The sequence below is a fragment of the Apodemus sylvaticus genome, chromosome 5, assembly GCF_947179515.1.
Source record: "Apodemus sylvaticus chromosome 5, mApoSyl1.1, whole genome shotgun sequence".
NCBI classification, from domain to species: domain Eukaryota; kingdom Metazoa; phylum Chordata; class Mammalia; order Rodentia; family Muridae; genus Apodemus; species Apodemus sylvaticus.
Window position 1 is genome coordinate 130109025 of NC_067476.1, and position 27466 is coordinate 130136490.

The window sequence follows — 27466 nt, forward strand, 5'->3', positions numbered from 1 at the left end:
AACTGTGCTCCAGGATCTTCAAAGATCTCTTTCCTGGGCCATTCTTACAAGGAACCATAACTAGTATTTAGCTTAGGTCAAAAGGAGGCTGAGACAAACACGTGGATGCAGAGGGGATTTGTCAAATAGGGAGAAGGCGGGGCACATGGAGTCCTGCTATGAGTGAAGAGTCTCATCGTACAACCTTGAACCTGGGGTGGGGAATTAGGGGGTGTATTAGGAAAGAATCAGAGAACTAAATTCCATCCTGTATTTCCATGTTCTTATAAAGGTATATTGGTCAAGACAGGAGCAGAGACCCCATTTTGCTTATAGCCCATTATGCTGATCTATGACATTTTAATTCAATAAAGTGTGTGTGTGAGTGTGGATACATGTGTGTTAGAGTGGACAAGCAGAGGTTAGAGGACAACTCTGGACAATCAAATCAAACTCAGACAGTCATACCTGCAAAGAAAGCATCTTTCACTTGTTGAGCCATCCCCTGGTCCTGTCAAGCCTGTCTGGGATTAGAGCTCCTCCTGCCTCTCCCATTGAGTCCTGAGTTTACATGGATATATTCTACCTTTTAACATTTAGGCAGACAGTATGAGGAGGGAAGGATAAGCAAAATCACAATCTTGGGTTACTGACCTTTGAGCATTTCATTGCTTTCCCTAATGACCAATATGGCATTGTAAGTCAGAGCGTGATGGACATGACATAGTGAACGTGTTATGTCATAGGACCAGACGAGGACACTTGCTGCCAGAAGCAGCTTGGATTCACTATGCCTTGATTTTCAATGGAGTTTTGGTCATTACACATTCAGGAATGGCTTACTGTTGCTGCACTTTTGACACACGGCTCCCAGCCCTACCCCCTTCAGATGTGGTGGAATCCCCATGGCGTCCTGACTCACTATTAAAGAACTTTTGGTTTAAGTGATGCTTTGCATGAAAATAAAACTACTGACTTAAGAAAAAAAAACTTTAAAAAAAGTCTAGAATAAGGAACCACATTGACTACAAGTATGTGTGTATAACATTTTTATTTTTTAATTTTCCTCTTGCAAGTGGGTTTTAGAATCCAGTTGTCTTTCTTCAGGAAGCCTTTTGCCATGCTGATGGAGGCAAGAATAAAGACTGATACTATGTTCTGGGCCTTAGAACCACTAGTTCCTCTGAAACGATCTAAGGTTGAGTTAGTCTTGCTGTAATAGCCTGCCCAATTCACTCTGGGGCACCTAGACATTTGTGTGGCCCCAGCTGAGCTGTGGGACATAGGGTTTATGCCAATGCAGTCTGGCTGGGGCCTTAATTGACTGCAGAAGTAAAAGGTTTGATTCACTAGTTAGAAACTAAATCTTTCTCTCCCTGAAAAGGCTGATGGCAACCTGTGCATTGAAAAACATTCCAGCGTGGGGCAGCATATATCTGTTGTGGGTTTTTTGTTTGTTTTGTTTTTTGAGACTAGGTTTCTCTGTGTAGTCTTGGTTGTCTTAGAAATCACTCTGTAAACCAGACTGGCCTCGAACTCAGAGATCCTACTGTCTCTGCCCAGAGTGCTGAGATTAAGGCCCCGTGCCACCACAGACAGGCGTATTTGAGGTTCTTAAATTTTGTTTTCTTCTAGCTTTTTGTTTTGCTTTTTAAACTCTGGTATCAAAACAACCTTGTCACAGGGTCTCTCACTGCAAATTCTAGGAAGGTAAATAAGAAATTGCATTTGAAAAAAATGAATGCAGTTAGGACGGATTCTGTAGCAGAAGCTGGGAAGAGAAACACAGCTGTAGCAGAGAGAAAGTAACACAGCTCTCTGTTCTACCAGAGCTGACCTCCCACCCCCTTTCCTTCTCTGCCTTCGTCTCTCCAAGACCCGCTCCGCAGCTAGCCCCGCCTCCTCGGCGCCCCGCCTTCGCTCCGCCCTCTTCAGGCAGCTAGGCGCCTTGTTTACCCGCGGTGCATGTTGGGGCGGTCTCCTTGGGCAACGCTGGCCTGCCAGCTGCCCCGTGGCAATGCCGCGAGGGCGCGGTGCTAGTGGTGGTGGCCTGCGCCAGGCCCCCGCCACATCCGCGCCCTTGGCGAGCCCCAGCTACTACGAAAGGGTGGGCCAGCTCCAGCAGGCTCTGCGGGACAGGTACGGCCGCGGGACGGGGCAGGGAGTCAGTGGCACCACTGAGAGCATCAGGGTACCGTGTCCGGCCCATTTCCCGCCCCTGGTTCACTAGTCTTGGGACTCGCCTGCGATCTGAGCTAGCCCCAAATGGGGTCGGGAGCACACGTTTACCACAGATGTCCCTTGTTTGATCAGGCGCAGAGAGACTATAATTTCTCCTGGCAACCAAAGCCAGGTCCCTCAGCTTGCTCTTGCGGCCGGAAGTGAGAGTGGGAGTTCTTTTGCCTGCCAGTCTTGATCAAACCTTGTGAATTTCTCTAGTTCTCTCTAGTCCTACACGCCCCCTCCTCACTCTCTCTTCAAATTGTCATCCTACTTTGACAGCCGCACTGTATCAAAGATGACAGGTCCTGGAATGCAGGCTAGAATTGTGTGTGTGTGTGTGTGTGTGCGCGCGCGCGCGCTCTCTGTAGTCTTTTAGAGGTGTCTGGGGCTGCCTAAATTCTTAATAAAGGGATGAAATTTTCAAGGAGTTCAGCTTCGAGGGTTGGAATTGCCTTTGATTAAGACATGAAAGATGAGAACCATTGGAAAAAGCTAGATCTAAGGAAGCATAAATAGAAAAAAGTATAAAGCAATTGACTATAAATAACCACATGGAAAGATAAGTTGTTTGAACATTTATTTAGCTGCCAAATTAATTGGACTTAGAAATCTCATTAGTTGACAAGAAAGGAAATAAATTTTTGGATCCCTTGATAAACAAAACATTTAGTGAGTGTTAAAGTTACAGAATCATTAAGATGGAACAGGAGGGCTGTTCCATCTTAATGATGGAAGATTCTAAGATGATAACAGTAAGTGAAGGTGAGGTAAAGTAAGTGATTTTTCAAAGGAGTTGCATCTTACACTAGACTTAATTTTTGTCAGTTATTTGTAAAGTATCTCCCACAGGCCTTAACACTTCTCTCCATGTTTTATCTTCTTTCTACATCCTGTTTTCTTTCTGACACAGTCCTGCTCATTTAAAGAAAAAAAAAAGTTATGGGTATGCTGGTGGTGGTCTATGCGAGACAGAGATAGGAGGATCACAGGTTCAAGGCCAGCTGGGATACATGACTTCTAGTCAGCCAGAGCAGCATAGTAAGACCCTATTTCAAAAGAATATATATATATATATATATATATATATATATATATATATATATATACACACACACATATACATATATACACACATACATATATATATGTGTGTGTGTATGAATGTATGTATGAATGTATGTATGAATGTATGTATGTATATATACATATATATTTTTTCCTATAGAGCTTTTCTTTTCTCACTACTTACTAATGTTTGCACCTTCAGTGTGCTTACTGAGATCTCAGGGAGAATACAATCGTCTGTGTGTGTGTGCACGTGCAAGCTCAACGGTGCTTACATTGAGAATTTTAGGCGAGAAGAAACAACACCTAGCATACCCTTTTGCTCACTATGTGGTACAATGGTGGGGGAGGTGTTTTGTAAAATATTTGAATTTATGGGTGAAATTCAAGGGTCAGCTAGTGTCTAGGTGTTATGAATGCCTTATATAGAATGCAGTGGCCTCATATTGTCACTAAATAATGATCTTTTTCCAGTCACCCAAGGTGGTATTAGATCTCTGCATACACACACACACACACACACACACACACACACACACACACCAGATAATTTAGAAGCAAGAATTTTGGTTTCAGTGCCTTTACCTTAAATGATTTAAATGACATTCTTTTTGAAGTAGGTTAATGGTGAGTTATTTTTGCCTCCTATGCTAGGAACACCTGGTTCTTCATGGTCCTTATGGCACAATAACTGTGTAATGGTTATCCACTTCATGCTTAGCACTTCTTGCTTTAATTATTAAGCAAGGTAAGGTTGTTGAAGTTACATAAGAAATTGGAGTCAGGTTTTATGGCTTGTTCATGGTCCTGCATTTGAAGATTTGTTTTATTTTTAAGTCAGTGTAAATCTGTTGCTCTGTCTGATCATTTTTCATTTTAAGAATCTGTAAGTAACTCTAATTAATGCATGCTACACACAAGATAGAAGCTAATAACTTCAGAGAGGGCGCTGTAGTAAATGCATAGGAACAAGAATTCTGGCCCACAATAAATCACAAGACCTTCAACAAGGGTCTCTCTCTCTCTCTCTCTCTCTCTCTCTCTCTCACACACACACACACACACACACACACACACACTAAACGTAGTAACATTTTAAAAATTAAAGCCGTTCTCAGCATAGGGACCATGATTTCCTGAAAGTCCATGGTCATCTTAAATATTGTAAATTGTATAGCAGTTGGAAATGCTTTTATCACTTTGAAAACTTTGGGAAATCAGGAGATTAACAACAACAATAAATACAGTCCATCCTTCTCGGCCCTTTTAGAGGCAGTCATTGAAGTGTCAGCCAATCTAACAGCTGAGCTTTTTCATCGAAACTGTTGTATTTTAAACTCCAGTCATTTTCTGTATATTCACACATAGGTGTAATTTTATAGCTTGAATGTTTTTCGATGTGTATTTAGTGCTTTCTCTCCATTGTTGTGAAAGTCAGTAATTGAATCTGAAAGAGTCTAATGGAGTGACATGTTGCAGTGTGTATAGTGCCCACAAGTGTGGTAGAAACATATAAGTGCAGCTGATACTTAACAATTACTGTGTATAAAAACATCCTTTGAAAGGTCCATTAACCAGCCCCAGTTATTTTCAATGGTGATATCAATTCAGGGCAACATATCGTAATGGTCCAGAATTGATGCTAAGATATTAGTTGAGTACAGTTGAGGGTGATAGAAAACTGTGGTATTGAGGCACAAACAGAATAAGTGCCTTAAAATGTAGAAAAATCAGCCTTGTAACAACAGGCCAGCTGTGAAAACCCAGATGAGGGTACAAGTGACTGAAACATAGACTCTGTAAGTATCTCAGGTTTGGGCATTTGAGAGATTCTGATATAGAGTTTGATATGTAGGCATTACACGGTGATCCCATCGTAAGCCTTCTCTCTGACTTTTCGCTGAGGTGAATATGCAGTGTTTAGGCCTTATGCTAAAACTTCTATGAAGGATTACCATTTGGAGATGCAGCAGCCTGGAAGAGAGAGTTAGGCGAGGAGTTGACAAGATGAGCACCATTGTTGCATGGAATACAGAGCCACAATGTGTCTGTGGTTGCTAAGATAAGCTAAGAGAGAGACCAGCAGTGTGACCAGTAGGTGTCTGCATCCACGAGAGGGGGAACTGAGAACAGAGATCTTTACATTATTACTCAGAAGAATTTGCAATTTCAGAGGTGATGGAGTTTCAAAAAAAAAAAAATAATAACTCTTTTTCCCTAGACTGCAGATTCGTTTTAAAAATTATCTTAAAGTCAAGCTTATTGCAAAGTTGCAAACATGGGATAAAGACCCAACATTTCTCTCACAGAAATTCTCCTGAAGTCCCAAAGATATTCTATTTTCATTTTCTTTTCTCATACACCTACCTAAAAATCAGTGCCCTTCTCTTAAATAGTTGAAACTGTGATGTGAGTATGTGATGGTCCACATCATTAAAACCTTTAATGTATTAAAAAAAAAAAAAGACAGGTGCTCTGTTATATAACCATGGCATGCCCTCACAGTTACGCTTGCCGTGTGTGTCCATTCACACACTCAGCGCCAGACACAAGTTGTTCCAGCAATGTCCCTTTTTCTTTCTGGTCCTTTCTGGTCTAGGGTTTAATAGGCAAACATGGCTTATACTTGGTGTGCCATGTTGCTTCTCTCCTCTTACAATGATTTTTTGGTCTGTCCCCATCTGTCCTGTTCCTGACAATTTTTAAGTATAACATTTCTTCTAGAAGGTGACCCCCAGGCTGGGTCCTTTAGATGGTTCTTCTTGATCCGACTTCAGCTAATTCAGTCTTGGAGTAATACCATGGCAACATAGAGTCCTAATGTACTTAAAGATCTTCCTGTCCTTATAATGTAAGCACAAATTCCTTGTACCATCTAGCCATTCATTTTTTACAAGTCAGACACCCAAATGGCTATAAAATCCTTAAAGATTTAATAATCAAGATGTCAATAAAGATTTCTAATGTGGAAATAAATATATGATGTCCTTGTCACTTGTCTTCTGAGTTCAGTCTTTTTGTTTGTTTGCTTGCTTTTTGAAACAAGGTCTCATGTATCTCTGGCCTCAAACATTTTTTTTTTTATTTGAGAATCCTTGTCAATTTTTGTTTTCCAGATAGGTTTTCCCTATGTAGCTCAGGCTGGCCTCAGTGTACTGATCCTTTTCCCATAGCCTTTGAAGTGTGGGTCTACAAGCATGTACTACAGTGCACTGCTGATGTTGAGAGTCTTGAGTTTTTGCTTCATACTTGTATTGCCTTTGTTTCTTGTATTTGCTTGTTGATAGGTCTTTCTTTCAGCCACCCATAACGTTTTCTCCTTTTTTAAATACATGGATGGGTCAGTTTCATAAAGATGTGGTTTCAGAGGACACCATGGTCTAAATCCATTAGTTAATGCAATACAGTGACATATATTTCTGTATTACAGTGAAAAGAAGAGATTGGACCTGGAAGACAAGCTTTATGAATACAATAAGTCTGATAAGTGCAGGTAAGAGATGATAATGATGGTTGTCCAGCTTTTTTGCAGCTGTTAGCCAAATTTAATTCATACCACAGAGGCAGGCAGATCTCTGTGAGTTCGAGGCCAGCCTAGACTACATAGTGAGTCCTAGGCCATCTATGACTAAATAGATACAATTTTAAAAACAAACAAACAAACAAACAACCCTGCTATTATGTCATAGTTTTTATAGTTAGAACATTTTTATCATTCTTTTATTTTTAATGCATAATAATTTGAAGTAAATTCTATAGTTTTATGTAACTTAATAGTAAACATTTTATTTTTATTATTTTGGGTTTTTTTTTACTAGTTCAGGAATGTGGTTTTGCTTAAAGATTTTAAAATAAGGCAGTATAGTCTTTTTTTCCTTTCTTTTTTGGGTTTTTGAGACAGGGTTTCTTTATGGAGCCCTGTAACTGGATCTATAGACCAGGCTGGCCTTGAACTCAGAGATCCACCTGATTCTGCCTGCAGGTGCTAGGATTAAAGGCACACCCCCTCCCACCCCCCACCAAAGCTGTCTTTTTTTTATTCTTATTTCAACATTGTTTAGCTTCTGCAGAGAGTAAGGCATGTCATTGTTACAGCTGATCTGTTAGCTTTTATCCATCTTTTAGCCTTTTCCTGAACACTTGCTGCCCTGGGAGGGCCCCCTTGCTTCCTCAGCTCGGGCAGGCAGGTTGTTTGAAAAGCTCCTTTCACTTTCCCTCAGAGCATCCATCTCACTGCAATAGCCTGTTTTCCCGTTGACTGTAGGTAGACAGTTTTCATACTTGCACAGCAGAATATATCAATGATTGCTTGGATGGATGGATGCCACACACGGCCAGATTTAGCAAGAATAGCAAGAATGAGGACAAGCATTTTGGTGGAGAAGGCATGGTTACAGAACAGCCTTACTAAGTACCTAGATAAGAGTAAGTCAGGGCCTTCCTCCCTTACTGTCATTTGGGTCAAAAATGAAGATATGGGCAGCAGGGAAAACAGTGGTAGATTGTATTATCCAGAAGGAAAACCGAAGTCAGCCAGCCAGCCACAGTTAAAGCACAGTGTCATTAGCATGATAAATGCTGGGAAGATTGGAGTTAGGGTTAAGGTTCGGGTTCAGGTTAGGGTTCGGGTTAGGGTTCAAGTTAGGGTTAGTCTTAGTGAGTAAGTCCTGGCTGTGCAAACCTGAGGTGTTACGTTCAGATCCTCAGAGTGCACATAAATCCAGACATGGTGGTGCATGTCTGGAATCCCACATGGAGATGGTAGGTAGAAACCAGAGCTTCTCAGGAATTTGTGAGCCAAGTAGTCTGGTATATGCAGTGGTAAACAGCTAGAGTCCCTGTCTCAAACAAGGTAGAAGGTGAGGACTGGCACCTGAGGCTGTCCTCTGACTTACACTGGAGAACACACTCATGTATGAACTCTTCCCCAGAGATATAGTGGGATCTCTTAAAGCTTGTTAGCCTAGAGTTAGAGGTTTAAAATCTGTTGTTAATTAATTTTAGAAATTTCTAGCATTTCTGAAAATTTGCTGGGAAGGTAAATATATGTCTGGGTGAGAAAATATAAAGTATCTTACTGGACCAATAATATAAATGCTCATAATAGGTGCTGTTTGGGGTAGTTATGAAGAAGGAAGAAAATTAGCATATTTGTATAAGAAGAGAAGGTTATATACCTTGAGCTCTTTAGTATGTCTTTTAGTGTTACAACTGGATAAGAATCTCTACTGGGTTTTCTTAGAGTTTATATATTATTACAAAATATTTCAGAAGTATGCTTGTTGCAATGTCTAATACATTTTTACATTTTTGAAATGATAGTTTTTTTATTTTAGATTTTCAGTTTTCTTAATTTTATGGACTATAGTTTATAGTTTCATTTTACATAAACAATTGATTTAAAAATTGGTTGTCATGTAAAAACTGCTCATTGGTTATATATGCCTCTCAATATGGCCAAAGGTATACTGTTCTTTAATCCCTATTTCAGTTTAAGAAATAAATCTAGAACTGGGCATGGTGCTTCACACCTTTGATCCCAGCATTCCCAGGAGGAGGCAGAGGCGGGTGGCCAGGCTAGTCTCTAGAGAGAGTTCTGGGACAGCTAGGGCTGCACAGAGAAGTCCTGTGTAAAAGAACAAAGTAAACCAGATAAAATAAGAAAGATAGAAAGGAATCCAATTCATGTAGCTGTGCCCACTGCCATGGGGCAAGGTACTGCACACCTGGAATCTGTACACCGGGGAAGCCAAGGAAGAAGGTGGCACATTCCAGCCCATCCCAGCTGTACAGTGAGACCTGTCTCAACAGGATGTGAATCTTTATTGTTACCAAATAGTACTGTATACATTCCTCAGGAGAGCTGTGCCATGCTGTGACTAATGCAATACAATAGTGATAACTATATTCATTTTCTTTCTCTAAACTCAATATGCATTCTGTTTATTGGACTTTGAGTACATTTCTTAGATTTTTAATTGTCTCACTAACACTTTTGTTAAAGAAAATTGTTCTTAAGTTTGTTTGAATTCTGTTATTAAGGATCTACTTTTTTTTTTAAAGAGCTAAGCTGAAATGTGTAAAACTAAAGAAATACCTGAAGGAAGTATGTGAGTCTGAAAGGAGGGCTCAGGCTCGAAACCAAGGATATTTAAAGAAGTTTGAGTGTGTCCATACATATGTTGAACACTTGACCACCAATACAGAGAAGCTTCAAAAACTAAAGGTAACGTTGTTTTCTGCAGTGTGTTTTGAAAAGCTTTTCCAGATCAGTGGCAGGCACCACTTTCAGTTATCTGAGTAGGGTTATTTGTTGGTAGAGTGGATTTAAGCAGCGTTAAATTCCTGTTTGAAAACCAATTCCCTCTTTATATTGAGTTCTTAGGTTGGTTGGTTGGTGTTCTTTGTTTTTTTCTATTTTTTGTTCTCTTTGGTCTGGGCTGTGCCCTTTAGGGCAGGAGTCCATTGGTGGTGGGGAGCACTGAGGGTGGAAATGTCCCTGGGATATCACCTTCCTGCTCCTGGACTCTGGGGTGCAGTGACTGCTGTTGAAGGCTCCCTTTCATTCTGGCCCTTTCCATGCATGGCTGTGTGACCTTCCCAACTTATGCTATCTGGAGGGCCAGATGCTAGGACTTCTTGCTTGCTGTCTGCAATGGTCGGGGTCATAGTCTAGGCTAACTCAACAGAGTACTCAGAGAAGGTGGTTTGTGTGGGTTTGTGTGTGTGTGTGTGTGTGTGTGTGTGTGCTCTATCAGTTTTTCCCTAGCTCAATTGTATTGCAAAAAATTCAAATTTATAGAAAATGAAAGGACGTATTCTAATGGACACCATCTCCACTAGAAACAACAGTTCTAAATATGTGTCTGTATTTGCTTTGTATACACATGTGGGCTTTCTTTCTGAGCAGTTTCTTGTTTCTATCATGACACTTCTCTCCTAAGCTCTTAAGCACAAGGGTAGTGTCTTATATAATTAGACTCATGTTGTCATGCTTAAAACTAAATCATCTGCAGTGTCATTTAATATTCAGCTCATATTCAGAGTTTTCCAGTTCCCCTAAAAAGTCAACCCATTAGAGTTTATATGATATATATATATAGCTATAGTTATAGTTATCATCATGATCCTTTAATGTCTATTTTAAACTAATTTCAAATTAAAAAACTATTTATAAGATGTTTATTTGTGGATTTAAAAAAGAACATCATAGACAAGCATAAAAATCGTGATAGGACATCAGTAAATTACTTTTGCACAGTAAAGTAAGAAACACACATGCACATTTTACTAGCATGAACAATTGTATTAATGACCATCACACACAGGTATGTCAACTACCAATAGACAAACCACATTCATAATGGAATTAAGTCAAAACAAGTAGAATAAAACTGTGGCTTATGACTGCTTTGAGCTCTTTTTATGTTTTAATACTTATTTTTAATGAGGTGTATGTAGGTCTTTGTGTGGGTTTGTTCATGAAGGTGTAGGAGACCAAAGATAATGGCTCTCCAGGAGCTGCAGTCACAGGTACCTGTGATTCTCTCAAAGTAGGTTGTAGGAAACTGGATCCTGTGTAGGAATAGTACACACTACTAACCGCTGAGCCATCTCTCTAGCCTTGTGACTGATCTTCTAGGTGACTGTGATAGTCAGTCTAAGCACAGGGAAGAGATCCCTTAGAAATCTTTGTGGGTGACCTTGAACAGTGTTCAGAAAACAAGGATCTCAAGGAACCCGGTTCTTCACAAATGCCTGTGTACAGAAGACTATCCCTTCCTTTATTAAGAGGACCTCAGTGTTTCTCCATGTGCAAAATGCCTGTGCACATGGCAGGGCTCTGACAATGCATCTAAGGAGTCAGGCTTTTCTCATAAAGAGGAGAAAAATAGCCAGGCGGTGGTGGCACACGCACTTGGGAGGCAGAGGTAGGCGGATTTCTGAGTTCGAGGCCAGCCTGGTCTATAGAGTGAGTTCCAGGACAGCCAGGGCTACACAGAGAAACCCTGTCTTGAACACCCACCCCCCACCCCCCAAAAAAAGAGGAGAAAAATATACAGGGGCATTGTTCATATGCTGATGTGCAGGAATTCTGATGGCAGACCCTGAATCTAGCAATTTTTATAGTGTATAAAATACAACAATAGGCTTCTCCTTTCTTGGGCTTTGTTTTATCATCTCATACATTTACCATAATTTACGAAGTCCCTAAAATATATTTTGTTTCACTAATCGCAGATGTTTTGTTTCCTTTTTTCAATGGTATTAGCTATTTTGAGGAAGTCAGCCAATTGCTTGTCACTTGGAATTTGAGTTCTGGTTTCCTGGTCCAGAATCTGCCCCCACCTCCGACCCCATCCCCTGTGAACTGGAAATGTGGTTTGGACTAGCACTGCCTGGCAGAACTTTCCGCAGTCTGAGAATGTTCTATGTCTATGCAGTGTTCTCTGATACAGCATCAGCTTAGCAAGCCATACATACCTGCCAAATCCTGATGGTGTAGCTTGCACTATGATGCAGTTTTAACTGATTTGGGTTAATAGTCTCAGGTGAACCAGGCTTCCTGTAGTGTCCATTAAAAGAGTCCCTGGTGTCATGGTCTTATATGATTGAGGCAGTCTTTGAGTTGTTGGCTAAGATGGTAATCTATAGAGACCCGATTTAAGGTATCTTAGAACATAGTAGCTAGACTGTGGAGTGATGGCTTGGCATCACTGGAAGATCATGCTCTCACTAGCTTTTTACCCACTCATTTGGGGATCTGTGGATGAGCCTTCCTGAGAGAGTTATTGTAATGGAGAATGTCAGAGTAGCAGTTTTCAGTTGCATCTTCCATTAACGTACTTTATTCTGTACCAAAGAGAAATTACCTCCTTGCCCTCTCCCTCCTTTTCAATAGCATGATGAACATGTGAGTTTTTATTTAATTAGCATATTTTCAATAGTTAGTTTTTTTTTTTCTATTGATCTAAACATAGCCAGTGGAACTCTATTTTGGGGCCCTGGGGATTGAAGTTAGTACCTTAAACATGCTCACACATGACCTGATGAGCTATACCTGCAGCTCATTAGGTGGTTCCTGTGCCCTTTCTGTATGGCCATTTGGATTCTGAGCCTTCTTTCCTTTGGGGCATAGCAAGACAATGTAAGTGTGCCTCAGACAAACTTAGCCTTTACAAGGAGTCGTAGTGTCTTTAAGTGGGGAACAGAGTTCAGAAACCAACTTCTGGGATTAGCTGTGTTGAAGCTTTAGCAAATTTTGCCTCTTAGTAAGTATTCCAATCAAATGCTTAAGTTAAGAAGCAGTTGCCATTATCCACACTGTCAACTACTCAGAGATTTCTCGTAGAAAATAAAGCAGTAGGAAAAAGAGGAATAAAGGAAGTAAAAGAAAATTCCCTCTTATTTTTATATCATGGCCTTATCCGATTATTGATGTCTTCTTATAATCAAATGTAGGAGGAAAGATTTGGAATAATCTTTTGTAAATATTTTAAAATTGAGAGCATTAGTTATATATAACAGATATGTCTTAGAGCCTTGTAAAATGAGCTAGGAAAGAATATCAGCACAGGGGACCATTTTTTAGAAAATAACTAACTATATAAAAATATGAAACGTTTTACTTACAAAATGCTTCAAAAATCACTTAGATTATGTTGCTTTGCACTTTGGGTAAGAATTCCTTGTTTGAAACAATTCTGTTGATGAGATAAAAGGACTTGGTATCCATGTAGCACTGGGATCTAGCAGTCACTCTGAATCCAAAGCTGCGTGCCTGCCACACGTCCATGGAACCCAACACTGATGTCAGAACCCCAGCTAAACCCTTAGTTTAGCTGTTGGCAGAGATTTGCCATAGGAGATGTTGACTTTTAGGCCTGTCCCCAGCATTAGCCATGGGTACAGCAGAATCATGTACTCCCTCTTAATGCTTTTCTACTTTGATATCAGATCTTTACTTCCTTTGCTGATCACCTTAGGTAAATTGCTTAAAGAGAAAAATATTCACCTCCAAATGCTACAGAGTTTGTCTCTGAATAGAAGACACTGAGTGCACATGAACTCAGATCAGTAGAATGCTAGGAAGGAGATATGGTGAAGGAGTTTCTGAGAGGTGGAAGGTTGTCTCAAGTTATATTTAATCTGTTTCTCCTCCTTAGTAGAGATAAGCCCATCCCTCCTTATTGTATGTATATAATGCTAAAATCTTTTAGAATGGCCTAGAATCTGAAAAAGAATTAACTGATCTCATGGCTCATTTATGATTATCTACAGCGATTCTGGAACAGCGTGGGTTAGGAACTGATGGGCAGAGGTGCAGGTGGTGGAAAGGTAGTCATATATTCCTGTAGACAGGGAAGACTCCCAGGATCTTGAGAAGCCCTAGACACAGATAGCCAGATACTGGAATTTAGCACTGAGAAAGGTCCCAGACATAAGTATGGAGTATTTATTTATTTATTATTCTATTTTATTTTATGGAGTATTTATTAACTAAGATATACACAGCCTACCACACTGTACCAGGTATGGCACCAGCATGTCAGAGAATTCAGGAAATGTCATCACCAGGGCAAGACTCACCTGATTATGTCTGTTCTCAACCTGAGGGGGTAGCTAAGGTGCTGGTCTCTACTTCTGCACTATCTCCAGCCTCAGCCTGTGATGTACACACTCCTTCACAGAAACATATCCCCTTTCCCCCCTTTCTCCCACTGCCTTCTCTCTCTCCCATCCCCGTGTCCTTCCCTTTCTCCCCTTCATCTTTTTCAGCTGGGCACCTGCACCCTTTTCATGGTCACACATACCCACGGGCTTTAACCTGCTGAGCAATTCCGGTTCCTTGAGTGCCCCACATTATCTCACACCTGCCTTTGTTTCCTTGTCCTGAATTAAGTCTGTGTCACTTCTGTCCTTCCTTCACGGATTTCTAATTGTTTATTCATCTTTTTTTTTAATTATTATTATTTCACCATGGTTTCCTTTTCTTAGCTCTGTATCCCACCCAGAATGTGATTCCCAGTGAGCACTCAGGAAGCAGTGAGACTTGGTCACAAGTTAACTCTTCTGTGTCTTGTGGTGGATTCTCTTATGGATTGTAACCACCTATGTAGGAACTAATGTGGTGTTAATTACATCCTATGTATACCATCCCAGGAAGCATTTATGGTCAGTAGAGTCACCCTGAAGATACAGTCTCAGTGCTTAGAGGTGTGCTTTTCCTGGACAGTTGTCAGGAGGTTATATGCTGAAGAGGGATAGGTAACATTTGAGGACAAATCTTTTGAGTTTTTATTTAGTTCCTGACTAAGCCTGTAACAACCCCTGTGGGCAAGCTAGGAGCTTAAGGGTCCTAAAAGGCCAGATACGTAGCAAATCTCATTTTCAGCAGTCAGAATGTCTTTCTTATTAATGAATGTGTTAGTTGAATAAAAGCATGTTCTCTTATCTTCTAGTGAGATTCCACTATCTAGGAAAAAGCATGTATACTGGAAGAAATAGGGAGAGAGAAAGCCAAAGAGTCACTTGAGAATCAAACTGAACAATTTGCCACTGTGCCCATCTTGAGTTATAATGTGGAAGCGGGGGCAATGAACTTAAATATCTTAAGTGTACTTCAACTGTCCCCTCCCACCTCCAGTCCGTAACTGAGAATCAGCTGTGCAATTTCAGAAGCCAAGGAGAGAAAGAAAGTCATAAGGGAAAATGACAGTGAGTAAAAGGTAGGCAGGTGAGAATACAGAGGAGTACAGTGGGAAGGGAGGCGTGCCGTGAGGGATATCCCAGAGTCCTGAAATACCTGTACGAACACTTGTCTCTTTTCCCATCGCCCACCCTGGGCACCACAGTGCCCAGTGATTCAGCTGAAATCGATTGCTTGTGGAGGTGCGGAAGCGAATGGAGAGGTCCTCTTAAATTATGAGCAGCATCACCGGTGCCATGAAGCAGGGCAATCCCTCATGGAATGCGCATGGGTTAACTCGGCACTGTTCGTTTATTAAAACAGGTTTCCCAGGCTGGGGAGAACGATAAGGGGGTCATGCTAGGGATTCTGGGCTAGGTGATGCTACTGGAACATGAGTTTCCCTGCCTGTCAAATCAGTAAGTCTCACCATGAAAAGTCCGTGTGTCAGAAAGAGAACAAAGGCTGGAGGGATCTCATTAGAAAAGATTCTAAGCTCTGATGTTGTAAGGAAACAGAAAAAGACACATAAGGCCTGATGAGAGAAGAGATTAGGAATGAAACTAGGGAGTGACAGCTGGAGATGTAAACAAGGACATGTCCTCTGATGCCACTTTGTCACATTAGACATTTTTAGCAGGAACAGTCTTGGGGAAATTGATCTGTATAATATTTTAGGACCAACCTAAAAAAACAAAAATAAAAATTTTCAAGACATGTTTTGTGCAGTCCAGGCACACTTGAATCCATCATCTTCCTGCCTTTGCCGTCCCCTGAGTGCTAGGATGTGCTGGTGTGTCCATCTTTAAATGAACTTTTAAAAGAGTAGAACCCTTTGCTTAATTGCAGTGGGAGAGGAGGTAGAACTGGGGAGCTCATAGCCTGCAGTTGGAAACCTTCTAGCATTCAGAAGCTCTGATAATTACTAAATGACCTATAAAGGGCAAAGAAAAAGAACAGAATATTCTAAGTGGTGATTTTTCTAAAGGGTACAGAGATATAGTTTATATTTACTATCAATTTGTGGTAGCATCACTCTAGCTTCAAAATTTATTAAACATTTTTTGACCCATAATTTAGAAATAGTTCAGTTCAATTTTCAAATGTGTTGAGAACCATCTAGATCAGGTTCCTGAGGATATATTTCTTACTGTTTTTTTGAAACTTATGCAAGTATTATTTGCATTTTGCTTCAACATAATAAATCAAATAACCCTTGTGAGATGAACTTTCCTATAAGAAAGTTGTCTGTGTTTGAGAGGTGGCTCTGAAATGATTCCCTAATGACCAGACAGGTCTAATTCTCACTGATCAAAACTGTCATATTCCATGATCTCTGTTTACTTATCATTTTACTGTATCATTTGGCCAGTCCTTTAAAATTTTAGCAACGTATCTATTTGATCATTGCTGACCTCTGTTATATTAATAGCACCTGTTAGAAGAAAAAGTCCCTACATGTTATTAAAAAGGCAGAAATGAATAATATCTTTTAAAATGCTAAGGCGAATGTTCAGTTTGCGTTATTGTTGCTTATGCATTTTTTTCTGTTAAAACAAATTTCAGACCTATTTTTGTTAGACAAAAAGCTAAGGAACCAGCCTTTAATTCATTATCTGATAGGTATGTTTCAAATTGTTTGTCTAACTGCTTAATTCAGAAACATCCTGATACTTATCTGTGATGGGCTGCTATCAGTGGCTTTTTAAGGCTTTGAGTAGTAATATACTGAATCAAAGTACTTTTCATGCTGTGCATTTTAGAGAAAGACATTTTATGTTTGAATCATTTTCATTGGTTATAGTGAGGTAATGATGTACACCTCTTGAAGTTACCAGTGCCAGAGCAAACTTGATTCAGATGGTAGTGTTGACTACTTACACTATAATCTTATTCCTAGAAAATAAAACTGATTTGCTGTGAGTTTGGGGATCATGATAATGTAAGATATAATATGTAATAACAAACGATAGGACTTACTTTTTTCTTTTTAAGGCTTTGAAAATAGATACCTAATATCTAACTTTTATAATCAAGTAACTGGATTTTCATGATAGCTTAAAGAAAATATCAAGCTGTTGGTATGCGTGTGTATTGAGGATTGAGGTTTTATTTCATAAACAGATGGAAGACTAAGTAAAAATCCATTAAGCCTTGTTTTACTTTAAAATGTATGTAACATTTTATAGAGTTCAACTCTTGGTATATATTGTTTGTGAAATTGCCTGTTTTCCAAGGTAAGCTGAATTTCTTGGCAATGTCAGCCTTTTTTTTTTTTAACTCCATTTGTACCTTTTATGTGGCAAGGAAGGCAAGATATATGTGGGTTTACTTGCAATAGCATCTACCACAAAATGCGACTGTTTTCTATTTAGGCTGAATATGAGGCTGAACTGAAGAGGATGCGCCTCCTGTCAAAGGGCAGCCTGGGAGCGAGTGACGAAGACCGAGCAAAGGTAGCTCAGGGAAGCGGGGGTTTGATGTTTCCAGAAATTCTTAGAATGCTTATATGTTGAAAATTTTAAATAAAATCATCTTAAAGAGATTCTTTGATAGAACCGTGATTTCAAAAGAATTTTACTTACAAGGTATTGTCTTAATGGACTTAAGATTTCAAAGTAAACCTCAAGGTTGCAGAAGGTAAAATTGTATTTTCATGATTAGTGTTTTGTACCTACTTTTTATTGGATTGAGAAATGTTTTAAGTGAAAATAAACTGAGTGTGGTGCTTTGATTCTTTCCTTTGTATGTATAATTTTGTACATTTGAACCTTTTCACAGACAAAGTGGAAAGAAAAGATTGCGTATCTAAGCAATAGACAAAAAGACCAGCAAGGAATACTTAAATAAATTCTGCTATATATCTGCTGTAATACAGGCTTCTAATCCTTCTGCCTATCTCCATATAAATGATTCTGCTCAAGACCATAGATGTTTTCTTCACTAAAAGCAGTAAAGCTCTTTTAGATGAAATGTCTAAAAACATCTTGTAATAACTTGGAGCATGCTGGCAAGAGTAGTCACTTGTGACTATGTGTGAAACCCCCTCAGCCAGTCGATATTGTAATAAGCAGAAATGGTAGCATCACTCCATTATTCAGAGAAGCCAACAGCGTGCTTGTTCCTTAGGCTGCAGCATTCATTAAGAAAAGCTTACTGGGCTGAAAGCTGGAAACAGATGATAACGGGATATGATTTTCATATTTAATGCTTTCCTTGGAAGAGTATGTGTGCTACAGATTGATAGAAGAATCAACTGCTACTTTACTAAAAGACTTTCAGGTTTGCCCTATAGCTACCGATGGAATCATTCAGCCAAGAAATTAACTTTTTCTCCTTTTACCTGCTTTATATATCTGCTAAGCAGGCTGCCTGGCTGCCAGTAAATGTTATTATGCAGTTAACTGTTTGGTATTTAAGACTCTTATCAGAAAAGAAACAGAGGCCACACTATTTTGTTTTTATGGTAGAAGGAAGGTTTAGTTTTCCTTTTTTCCTTGCATTAGCAGGCATTAATCTGAGTTTACAGGAAGTTTTCGTTTTCTTTTCCCATAGATTAAAAAGTTAAAAAGCTAGAATTTAGAGCATTCTTTAAACAGTAAGATACAAACACCAAGCCCCACAACCTTGACCTGTATAAAAAGGCCTTTAATGATAAGTGATTCATACACCATTAGATGTAGGGCAAATGTGGTGTGATGTGATAGACTTCCAAGCCAGACAGACAGAAACTGTTTGACGTTTGGCTGGGAAATAATTGACATACTTTTAATCTATAAACCAGTTTGTTCTTTCTCTGCTGTTCTTGATAGACATATTCCAGTTTGTTCTTTCTCTGCGGATCCTGATAGACACATTCTGAGCGTGGCTGTATCAATGACACTTAAGTAAAATGGGAGAGAACATCCTCAACCCGCCCCCCCCCCCATTTGCACTACTGACTCTGTGCCTTCCTATAATTGTGGGGTTGACACTTGATAATTAGAACAGGATGTTTTCTTTGCACTGAAAGCTGTCTTCTCAAAAGCTTTGACTATTGGCTGCAATAAGAATCAATTAGATAACATTTCAAGGAACTTGTATCTTGCCTTTTCTAATTTTCCCTTGATATCTAATCAATTAAAAGGTAAATGCATGACAGCAAAAACATGGCTTGGTTAATCCTCATTAAATGCTAATTCCTGAGTGAGTCCTTATCTTATGAATTAGGTTGTACTTTTATTGGAATCAAGCTCCTCCCCTTTAGGCAGTCAGGGGAATTTGTCCCTGTGCCCAGTGACTGGGACTTTCTAATGTATAGCATAGTCATTGTGCAACTGTTCTCTTGAGAAGCCTCGGTAGGCGCCTTTAAGAATGTCTTAATTCTTTTTTTTTTTTTCATGGTATAGAATAGTTTATTCAGAGTAGGGGATGGAGTTAGTGGTAGAGAAAGGCAGAGAGAGGGAGAGAGAGTAGAGAAGTAGAGTGGTGGCCGGCCATGACCACGTGGAGAGGGAGCCCAAGCGGCAGAGAGGTGAGAATATGTGGGAGAGTGGAGAGCAAAGAGCAAGAATGTCTTAATTCTTGATAAAGCAGTGTTCTTTCTGAGGCACAGAGTAGTGTGCAGAACATGCCAGTTAGTTATGGGGACAAACTTGAACTGTAGGAGAAAGATGAGGCTGCTTCCTCTGCAGTGTGCACAAGCCTTACTAGAGGGAATGGTGCTTGGCAGGTCCTGAAGGATGAGTAGGACGTTGGTCTTTGTCAATGTGTGGACCCTATTGGTAGTGGTAGCACTACCAGTAAAAGATTTGGAATGGGGAAGCCCAGAGATCATTGGCTAGTCAGGCTGAAATCTAAAGAGATTGTGGGACGCACTAGAAAATGAGCTTGGACAGGTGTACCGTGAAATCCAGGTACCCATTGCTAAGGCTTTATGTTTAAGAACTGAGCTTTCCTCCTAGAACAATAATGTGTGTCTGTGTGTGTATCTGTATGTGTTGGGACAGATAAAGAAGCATAAGCTGGTTATACCACAGGAGTGAAGCTGGCCAGGATGAACCTGGGGAAATCAGGGTCAGACGGGAAGAACGATCTGAGAGGTATTAGGGTAGCCATTGCAGAGGAAGTCATTGATAGAGGGGAGAGATTAGATCACAGCTATAAGACTATATCAGAAAAAAGATGGTTTTAGGCATACAGCTCAATTATGCTCCCCAGAAGCAAAAGTCCTTGGTTTTAGTCTACCAGTACTCCATAAATCAGGTACACATCAGTAATCCCTGTGCTTGGGAGGTAGAGGTAGAAACATCTAAAGTTTAGGATGGTACAGATGGTATTCTCCAGGGCTGGAGAACTTCAGAGAGCCAGGGAAGCTCACCACAGACTGAAGGTTATGTGGGGTGTCGGCTCTGCTGCTGTAGGGTTGTGGGGGGACAGCTCTGCATGCAGGTTGCTACTCCCAGTTCTAGTAGCAGCCTTTGCCCTTCCTCCATGCTGGGTGCTGCAGTGGCACTTTCCCTATATCATTCAATCCTTTGACAGCCCTGGTCTTAGATGTGATTATTGTCCCATTTTATAGCAAGGGTAAGAAAGGTTAGTTGACTTACCCAGGCTATAGAGTAGGACCTAAAATCAGACCCAGGCCATTTTGCTATAATTCCTTCCAACAAAGTTTGGGGAAATGTTCATTGAGGTTAGGGCAGATTCACAGTGAGACAGACAAAGGAAGTTCTTGGTGCTGTATTTTTACCTTAGGGATGAATTGATCTGTGTTGGTGCTGTTAAGTTCAGCTGACTAAGAAGAGCTATAGTAAACAGAGGGCCCACCCCCAAAATGTTCATATAGGATCATCTGTTCTAGTTGGCTTGGCCGCACAGAAGAATTTGAATGGAGAAGAAACATTGCACTAACACCAGAGTCAAGGAGAGCCTGCTGGGCATGTTAGAGCATTGCAGCAGCTTTAACCACAGCCTTGAGCTCATTAGCAAAGGGGACCGACCTGCTATTGGGAGAAGCCCCACTGTAGTAGAGGCAGCTCCTTAGTGTTAGATGGCGAGGACTGGTTCTTCCTGGCTCTAGGAGAATGGCTACTATTGTGAGCTTCTTTGCAGTGTTCATAAAATCAGGACAGACTCTGCAGTGCCAGGTTCATCGCAGAGAGTTAAGGAAACAGATACCCTGTGGAAGGGAAACTGGTATAAATACCCTAGGAAGAGGGAAAGGAATCCTAAAGCTGAAGTGCCCCTATCGAGAAAGAGCAAATAACTTGAGGGTCTTCTGGAAGCAAATCCTAAGACGAGGATTTATTGCAAGTAGTTACTTAAAGAGATGGTCCCAGAGGCACAATTAAGGAGGGAGTGTAGTGACAGAGAAGGGAAAGCAGCCAGTGGGTGTATGATTGAATAGGTTATCACCGTGAGCACCTGCCACTCAGCCCCACTGAGGACCCTGGAAAGACTGTAAAAAATATGTTTCAGAAGTATCCTGCCCTAGGGAGATGAAGAGAACTTATTTGTCCTCCAGCTTAGCCACGAGCTGTGTGTCTGACTCTACTTCTGGTTACTACATAGCTGTCAACAGAAGCTCTCAGGCCAAGAAGCACAGGTATGGCACAGGTATGGCACAGGATAACAGTAGACACATACCTAGGATAGTGAGTCCCAGGACTTTAGGGCTGGCTCTCTTCTAGCTGCTGAGGGAAATAAGCAGAGAAGGTTACTATCAATAGGTATCTAGAAAGTGCTACCCTCATCAACGGCTTCCTGAGTAGTCACTGCTCAAAGGGAAACATACAGACTCTTTCTAGAATGAGTCTCTGAGCAGTTGGCCATTTGGAGGATGGAGACCTTCCCTCATGTCCTCCTCAAAGTTAGGATGACATTTGACTCTGAGCCATGATGACTAAAGACAGTCATTCAGTGTTCAGCTTGGTGTCTTTTTGATTAATATTTTTTTCAGTGCTTGGACTGAACACAAGCCCTTAGAAATGCTTTGCAAGCACTCTGTCACTGAGACATACCCCAACCCTTTGCATAGCTTTTTAATTTCTATGCTAGTAGTTCAGAAAATAATTAGAAACTAAGCTGAATTATAGTAATTTCTCAAGAGGATTGAGTTATTTAAACAAATCCAAAGCCTTCTACAAACTAAGTACACTGCCCTGTTTCTAAGGGTTGTGTAGGAAATGCTTTTCTTTCAGCATACAGAGAGCGTGCTAATAGCCTGCTCCGAGGGCCATTCTCTCAGTGTGAAAGATGTGTCCTGTTTCATCTGAGTAACAGGCCAGATGGAGCCTGCACGATTGGCACCCTGTTTCCTTTTAGATGTGCCTTCTGTGAAGTGTGGTTCTAGTCAGGGCTAACATTTGCATTGGTCTTACTATATTCCTGCTCTCATTGTAGGAACTTGTGTGTGGGTATATATCAGTGTGTGTGTGTGTGTGTGTGTGTGTGTGTGTGTGTGTGTGTGTATACATCCATACAAACAGCCTTATAAAACCCAAAGTATTTTACTATTTACTTTGCAGATTAGGAAATGAGCGCTCAAAGAAGTTAAGTATCTTGTCCCCAGGTCCCACAGTGGTGAGTGCTAGACCCTGAATCCAGATCCCAACAGAACAGACTAATCTGGAGTCTTAAAAAAATTTTTAAAAAGAGAGAAAAAGAAAAGAAAAGAAGAGAAAAGAAAGACCCATTATTTTTATAAAGTTTATTTTGGTCAAGAATCTGAATATGTCCATCTACATATTTTTTGGTTACTGTATAAAATAATTTCCTTGAGAAAATGACGGGAAAGGGCCATTCTTAAAGGAACTTCTTTCCCATAGTCCAAACACCCTTTGTGGGAACTTTCTGCTAGATAGTTGTCTTCCTTTGCTTGCCTCTGTGCTGGGAGTGTGTGAAAGCATGTTGCAAACACTCCTACAAGTGGGACACTTATACTCATAGATACAGGGCATGTCCTGTGGAGCGAGGGGGAAGGGGAAAAGGTCCTGGGGAGGGCAAGGGAAGCAGGAACCAGCCCAGCTAAGACAGCTGTGTGCTGTGGGAAACTGCCCTTTCCTCTTCTGATGTAGTACAAGGGGAGCTCTAGAGGAGAACATATAGTGATTTTGTTGTTGTAGGGTCTGCTACAAATCTCATTGTGCTTATATTCAGTAAAACACTGTCTCATAAGGAAAGCCATTCTGTGTGCAGCTGAGAGCTTGCTGTAGCAGCTCCGCTTCTGTTCTCCATTTAGCTTGCTGCTTCTCATTCCCCTGACTGTAGGGGAACAAAAATTAAGAAAAATTAAAATGCCCTAGCAATTTTCAAAACACTGATGTAAACAAATACATCACTTCCTAGTAGAATAAGGACCAAGACTTACCTACTTTGAAACTGTAGTTTCTAAGTACACCAGTTGTAAACTTGTTGATCTCTGTAGGCCTGTCCCCTTTCTCTACCCCAGGAAAAGTAGCTGTTAGAGAGCCTTCTGGTCGTCAGTAGGTGTTGTCAGCTATGTTCATGTGCTCTGCTCTTGCTCTCCCCAGTTTCAACACATTTCAGGAGGTGGAAGATGGATCACTGGGACAGGAGAAGGAAAAACAAAGCAGAAATCTCAAACGGTGGATTTCCTGACAGGTTATAACATGACTACAACGTAAGAGAAGGGCATAGGCACACTAGACATATGCCAGGTCCTTAAATGCTGATCAAGTGCCTTCCTTTGGCTGTGTCTCTTAGAAGCCTTTGAATTTCTTATGTTGGTGCAGGGTCAACAAGAATGAAGAGCTAGGAATTCTCCCTGGATCAGAAACTGCTCTGAGAAGACGCAGAACTTAAAAGGCTTTTCTTGGTGTGAAGATTAATTTTAAAAGAAAAGAAAAATCTGTCTTAGAACCTGACTATAGCAAGTAGGGAAGCTGCCCATCAGTAGAAGCCCACTTTGTCCTTCACCAGAGTGTTTTACTTTGCAAATGTTAAGTCAGTTCAAGAGTGGAGTAAGGTTGTAGCAAGTGGAAGTTACTTCCAAGTTTCTAATACGACTTTTGTTAAAGAATTGTTAACAGTTTGTTAACAATTAATGATTGTTAATGAATTTGTTAAACACTTGCTGACTGGTGTGTAGAACAGTGCAGCCACTTTAGGAAACAGTTTAATAACTCCTAAAGATAGAATGACTATTAGCCAGAAATTCCATACCGATTTACTCAAAAACAAATCTTCCCTAAATCTTGAATGAAGTACACAGCTGGAACATTTTCAGTAACCACAATAGGGATGACTCAAATGTGTATCATTTGATGAAAGGACAAAATATGATATACATATATATATAATATCATGTGTATGTGTATACACACACATGATATTATATATATAATATCATGCATATGTGTACACACACGCATGATATTATATATATATAATATCATGCATATGTGTACACACACATATATCTTGGTTAAGCCATGAGAAGGATTGAAATTCTAATATGTGTTGTACCATGAATGAACCTTGAAAACATTATGCTAAGTGAAAAAAAGTAAAAGAAGATTACATACTGTGTAATTTCACATATAAAAATTGCCCAGTGTAGGCAAATCTATAAAGTTAGAAAAGTTAGCTGTTTCCAAGGCCGGGAGCTGGGTGAAGAGCATTGAGGAAGATTGCTAAAACGTGGGGTTTCTTTTTGGAGTGATCCAAAAGGTTCTAAAATTATAACAGTTGTTAAATAATTCTGTGAAGACACTAAATACTATAGATTACCCAATTATGTGCTTTGAAAAGGTAGATTTTATGATATGTAAGTTATATTTCAATAAAGCTAGTTTTAAAGGTTCAAATCAGCCAGGTGGTGGTGGTGCACGCCTTTAATCCCAGCACTTGGGAGGCAGAGGCAGGTGGATTTCTGAGTTCGAGGCCAGCCTGGTCTACAGAGTGAGTTCCAGGACAGCCCGGGCTACACAGAGAAACCCTGTCTCGCAAAAACCAAAAAAAAAAAAAAAAAAAAAAAAGGTTCTATTCAAGTTGAGTGTATTAAACTTAAAGAAGACAATAATTATATTTACATTCCCGACATAGTTTTACACGAGCACATTTTATTACTGTTTAAAATGATCTTTACTTAGGTGCAACTTTTTCTTTGTTGGTTTTCATTCACATCTGAGCATTTCCCTCATTATTTCATTAACCTTCATATGTTTCACTTGATGATGCCATAATGCTTCTTGATCATGTATTTATAGGTTATGTTCAAGTTCTCTTGATTATCAATGATCTATATATGCATTAGTATGTATCTACAGTGGTTGTTTTGTTGTTGTTTTGGTTGGTTGGTTTTTCTGTTAGGTTATTTTCTTAAGAATTCCCACACAGAGTTACGGAATCAAAGAGAAGTGTGTATGCTCAGGACTCTGAATGCTAGATTCTTTTCCAAATATAAATGCATGTGGGTGGGCCTCAAATCTACAGTCTTCCCGCCTCTTCCTTCCAAGTGCTAGGATTACAAAACATTCATGATTGTGGTCATCTTAGAAGTTTTAAGATTTGTAGAAAAGTTACAGAACTAGAGTGAGGTGTGCCTCTGTTCCCCTCACTCTGTTCTCCCCACCGTTAGCATCGCACATTAGTGTCGGAAGCTGCTTATCCCAGAAAGAAACAGGAACATGGTTTACTAACAAGTAAACTTCTGACAAAGTAGAAACACTTTGTGATTATTCTACTGAAAATGAATAATATGAATGTAACCTTAAGGAAACATCAGTTAAATACACTGAAAAACAATATGCAGGCAGAAAACCTGTATTCTTAAACAATATCAAGGTCAAGAATGAGAAAGAAAGGCTAGCCATCTCCTGCAGATCAGTACAGACTCAGGAGACACAAGCCTAAACTGAATCTTCAACGTAGAACAAAGGTAACTAGCTATAAAGGACATTATTTGGACAATTGACAAAATGTATGTACTACAAAATAGGAACAAAATTATATCTGCATCAAATTTTCTGATTGTAGTAATAAAGCCCACCCACTGGGACAAAGAGTGAGTGAGTGCCCTTGAGCTCAGGAAACACAGAACTAGTTTACATATGTTAGTGTACACATGCTTGTGCATAGAGCACAAGAGAATGGCCAACCAATAGGGAAAATGTAAACAATCGGTCAGCCTTGTTAGAGTGTTAGGTTACTCTTTTTTTTCTTTTCTTTTCTTTTCTTTTCTTTTCTTTTCTTTTCTTTTCTTTTCTTTTCTCTTCTGTTTTGTTGCTGTTGTTGTTGTTGTTTGTTTTTTGGATTTGTTTTTTTTGAGACAGGGTTTCTCTATATAGCCCTGGCTGACCTGGAACTCACTCTGTAGACCAGGCTGGCCTCAAACTCAGAAATCTGCCTGCCTCTGCCTCCCAGAGTGCGCCACCTCCGCCCGGCCAGACTACTTTTTTTCTATGACTGTTGTAACTCTTCTGTAAATTTGAAATTGTATCAAATTCCAAATTCTCAGGTATAGATGTACACACATCACTTCAAATAGACATGGACAGCTAGACATTCAACAGACCAAATTAAAAACTTAGGAACTCCCCCCTTGAGTCGTTGTAGATCCTCTAGAGTTGCCTGGTTGAATGTTGTCTCACTGTGGGGTTTCATTTTTATGTGCTGTTAGGGACATCTTACTCCTAACTTACTGCAGGCCTCTCAAATCTGACATCCTCATGCATTAATTAGTGTACTGCTAGAGTTTGTGAAGAACTCAGAATCCAGTATTCTAGGAACTCTGGCCATGCTTGGATGAATCAGAGAGCATTGAACTGCTGCTGCAGTGAGCTGTAGCTTTCTTTTGCCGGAAGCAAACTTCTGCTAACAGGGCACTCATTGCTTTCATTTCCCGTGGGTCGGGAGCATCACTGTAAGAAAAAGTCCTTTATGTGCTACTTTCCCTCATTGTCTGATGGATATCTTAACTTGTTTCTGGCATTTGGGTTGGTTTTCTGGGTTTTGTCCAGTGGGAATGGACCTAAAGTCTTTTGTTTCTCTTAGTGGATCAGAGAGAGAGGTTTGAGAATTACTGGTTGTGGGGAATTACTCACTGACACTTCAGTTGGTCTTTGCCAGGTGACGTTTTATACCTGAGGTATAGTTGGTCTTTTGTTTAGTGTCTTGGTCTGTCTTAGAACAAAAAAGAGACCATTAAAACTGCTGAGTCCTCTATGTCCTGGGGTTAGTAGACAGTCTGGTAACTCCCTAAATTGGTCTTAAAAGTGAAAAACCAAAGGCCTCTGAATTAGATTTGCCATCTGTGATTTACCTCGGATCACTATTAATAGCTACTGCTATGCATCCAATCAAGGCCTTGGCACAGCTGGTTAGAGCATTCCATAGTAGTAGCCCATTCTTTGGAACCATCTATTTGAACAGTTTGTTTGTTTGTTTGTTTGTTTGTTTGGAATAAGGAAAGAATTTATTTTATTATTTTATTTTATGTTGTTTTGTTTCAAAGCTTAATTATAGAAAAATAAGAAAAGAAAAGAGAAAAGAGAAGTAAAGAGAAAA

At 40.0% G+C, this 27466-nt stretch overlaps 1 protein-coding gene across 4 annotated transcripts in view; it reads left to right on the forward strand.

Moving 5' to 3' along the window:
* Window positions 1–1928: 1928 nt before the first annotated feature.
* Window positions 1929–27466, forward strand: part of Kiz (kizuna centrosomal protein) — a 104782-nt gene continuing 79244 nt past the window's right edge. For all 4 annotated transcript variants that reach the window (XM_052183820.1, XM_052183821.1, XM_052183822.1 and 1 more), the window contains exons 1-4: window positions 1929–2118; window positions 6698–6760; window positions 9331–9493; window positions 17332–17412. In XM_052183820.1, the coding sequence (XP_052039780.1) occupies window positions 1997–2118; window positions 6698–6760; window positions 9331–9493; window positions 17332–17412 (429 nt within the window). In that variant the 5' untranslated portion in view covers window positions 1929–1996. The remainder of the gene's footprint in view (window positions 2119–6697; window positions 6761–9330; window positions 9494–17331; window positions 17413–27466) is intronic.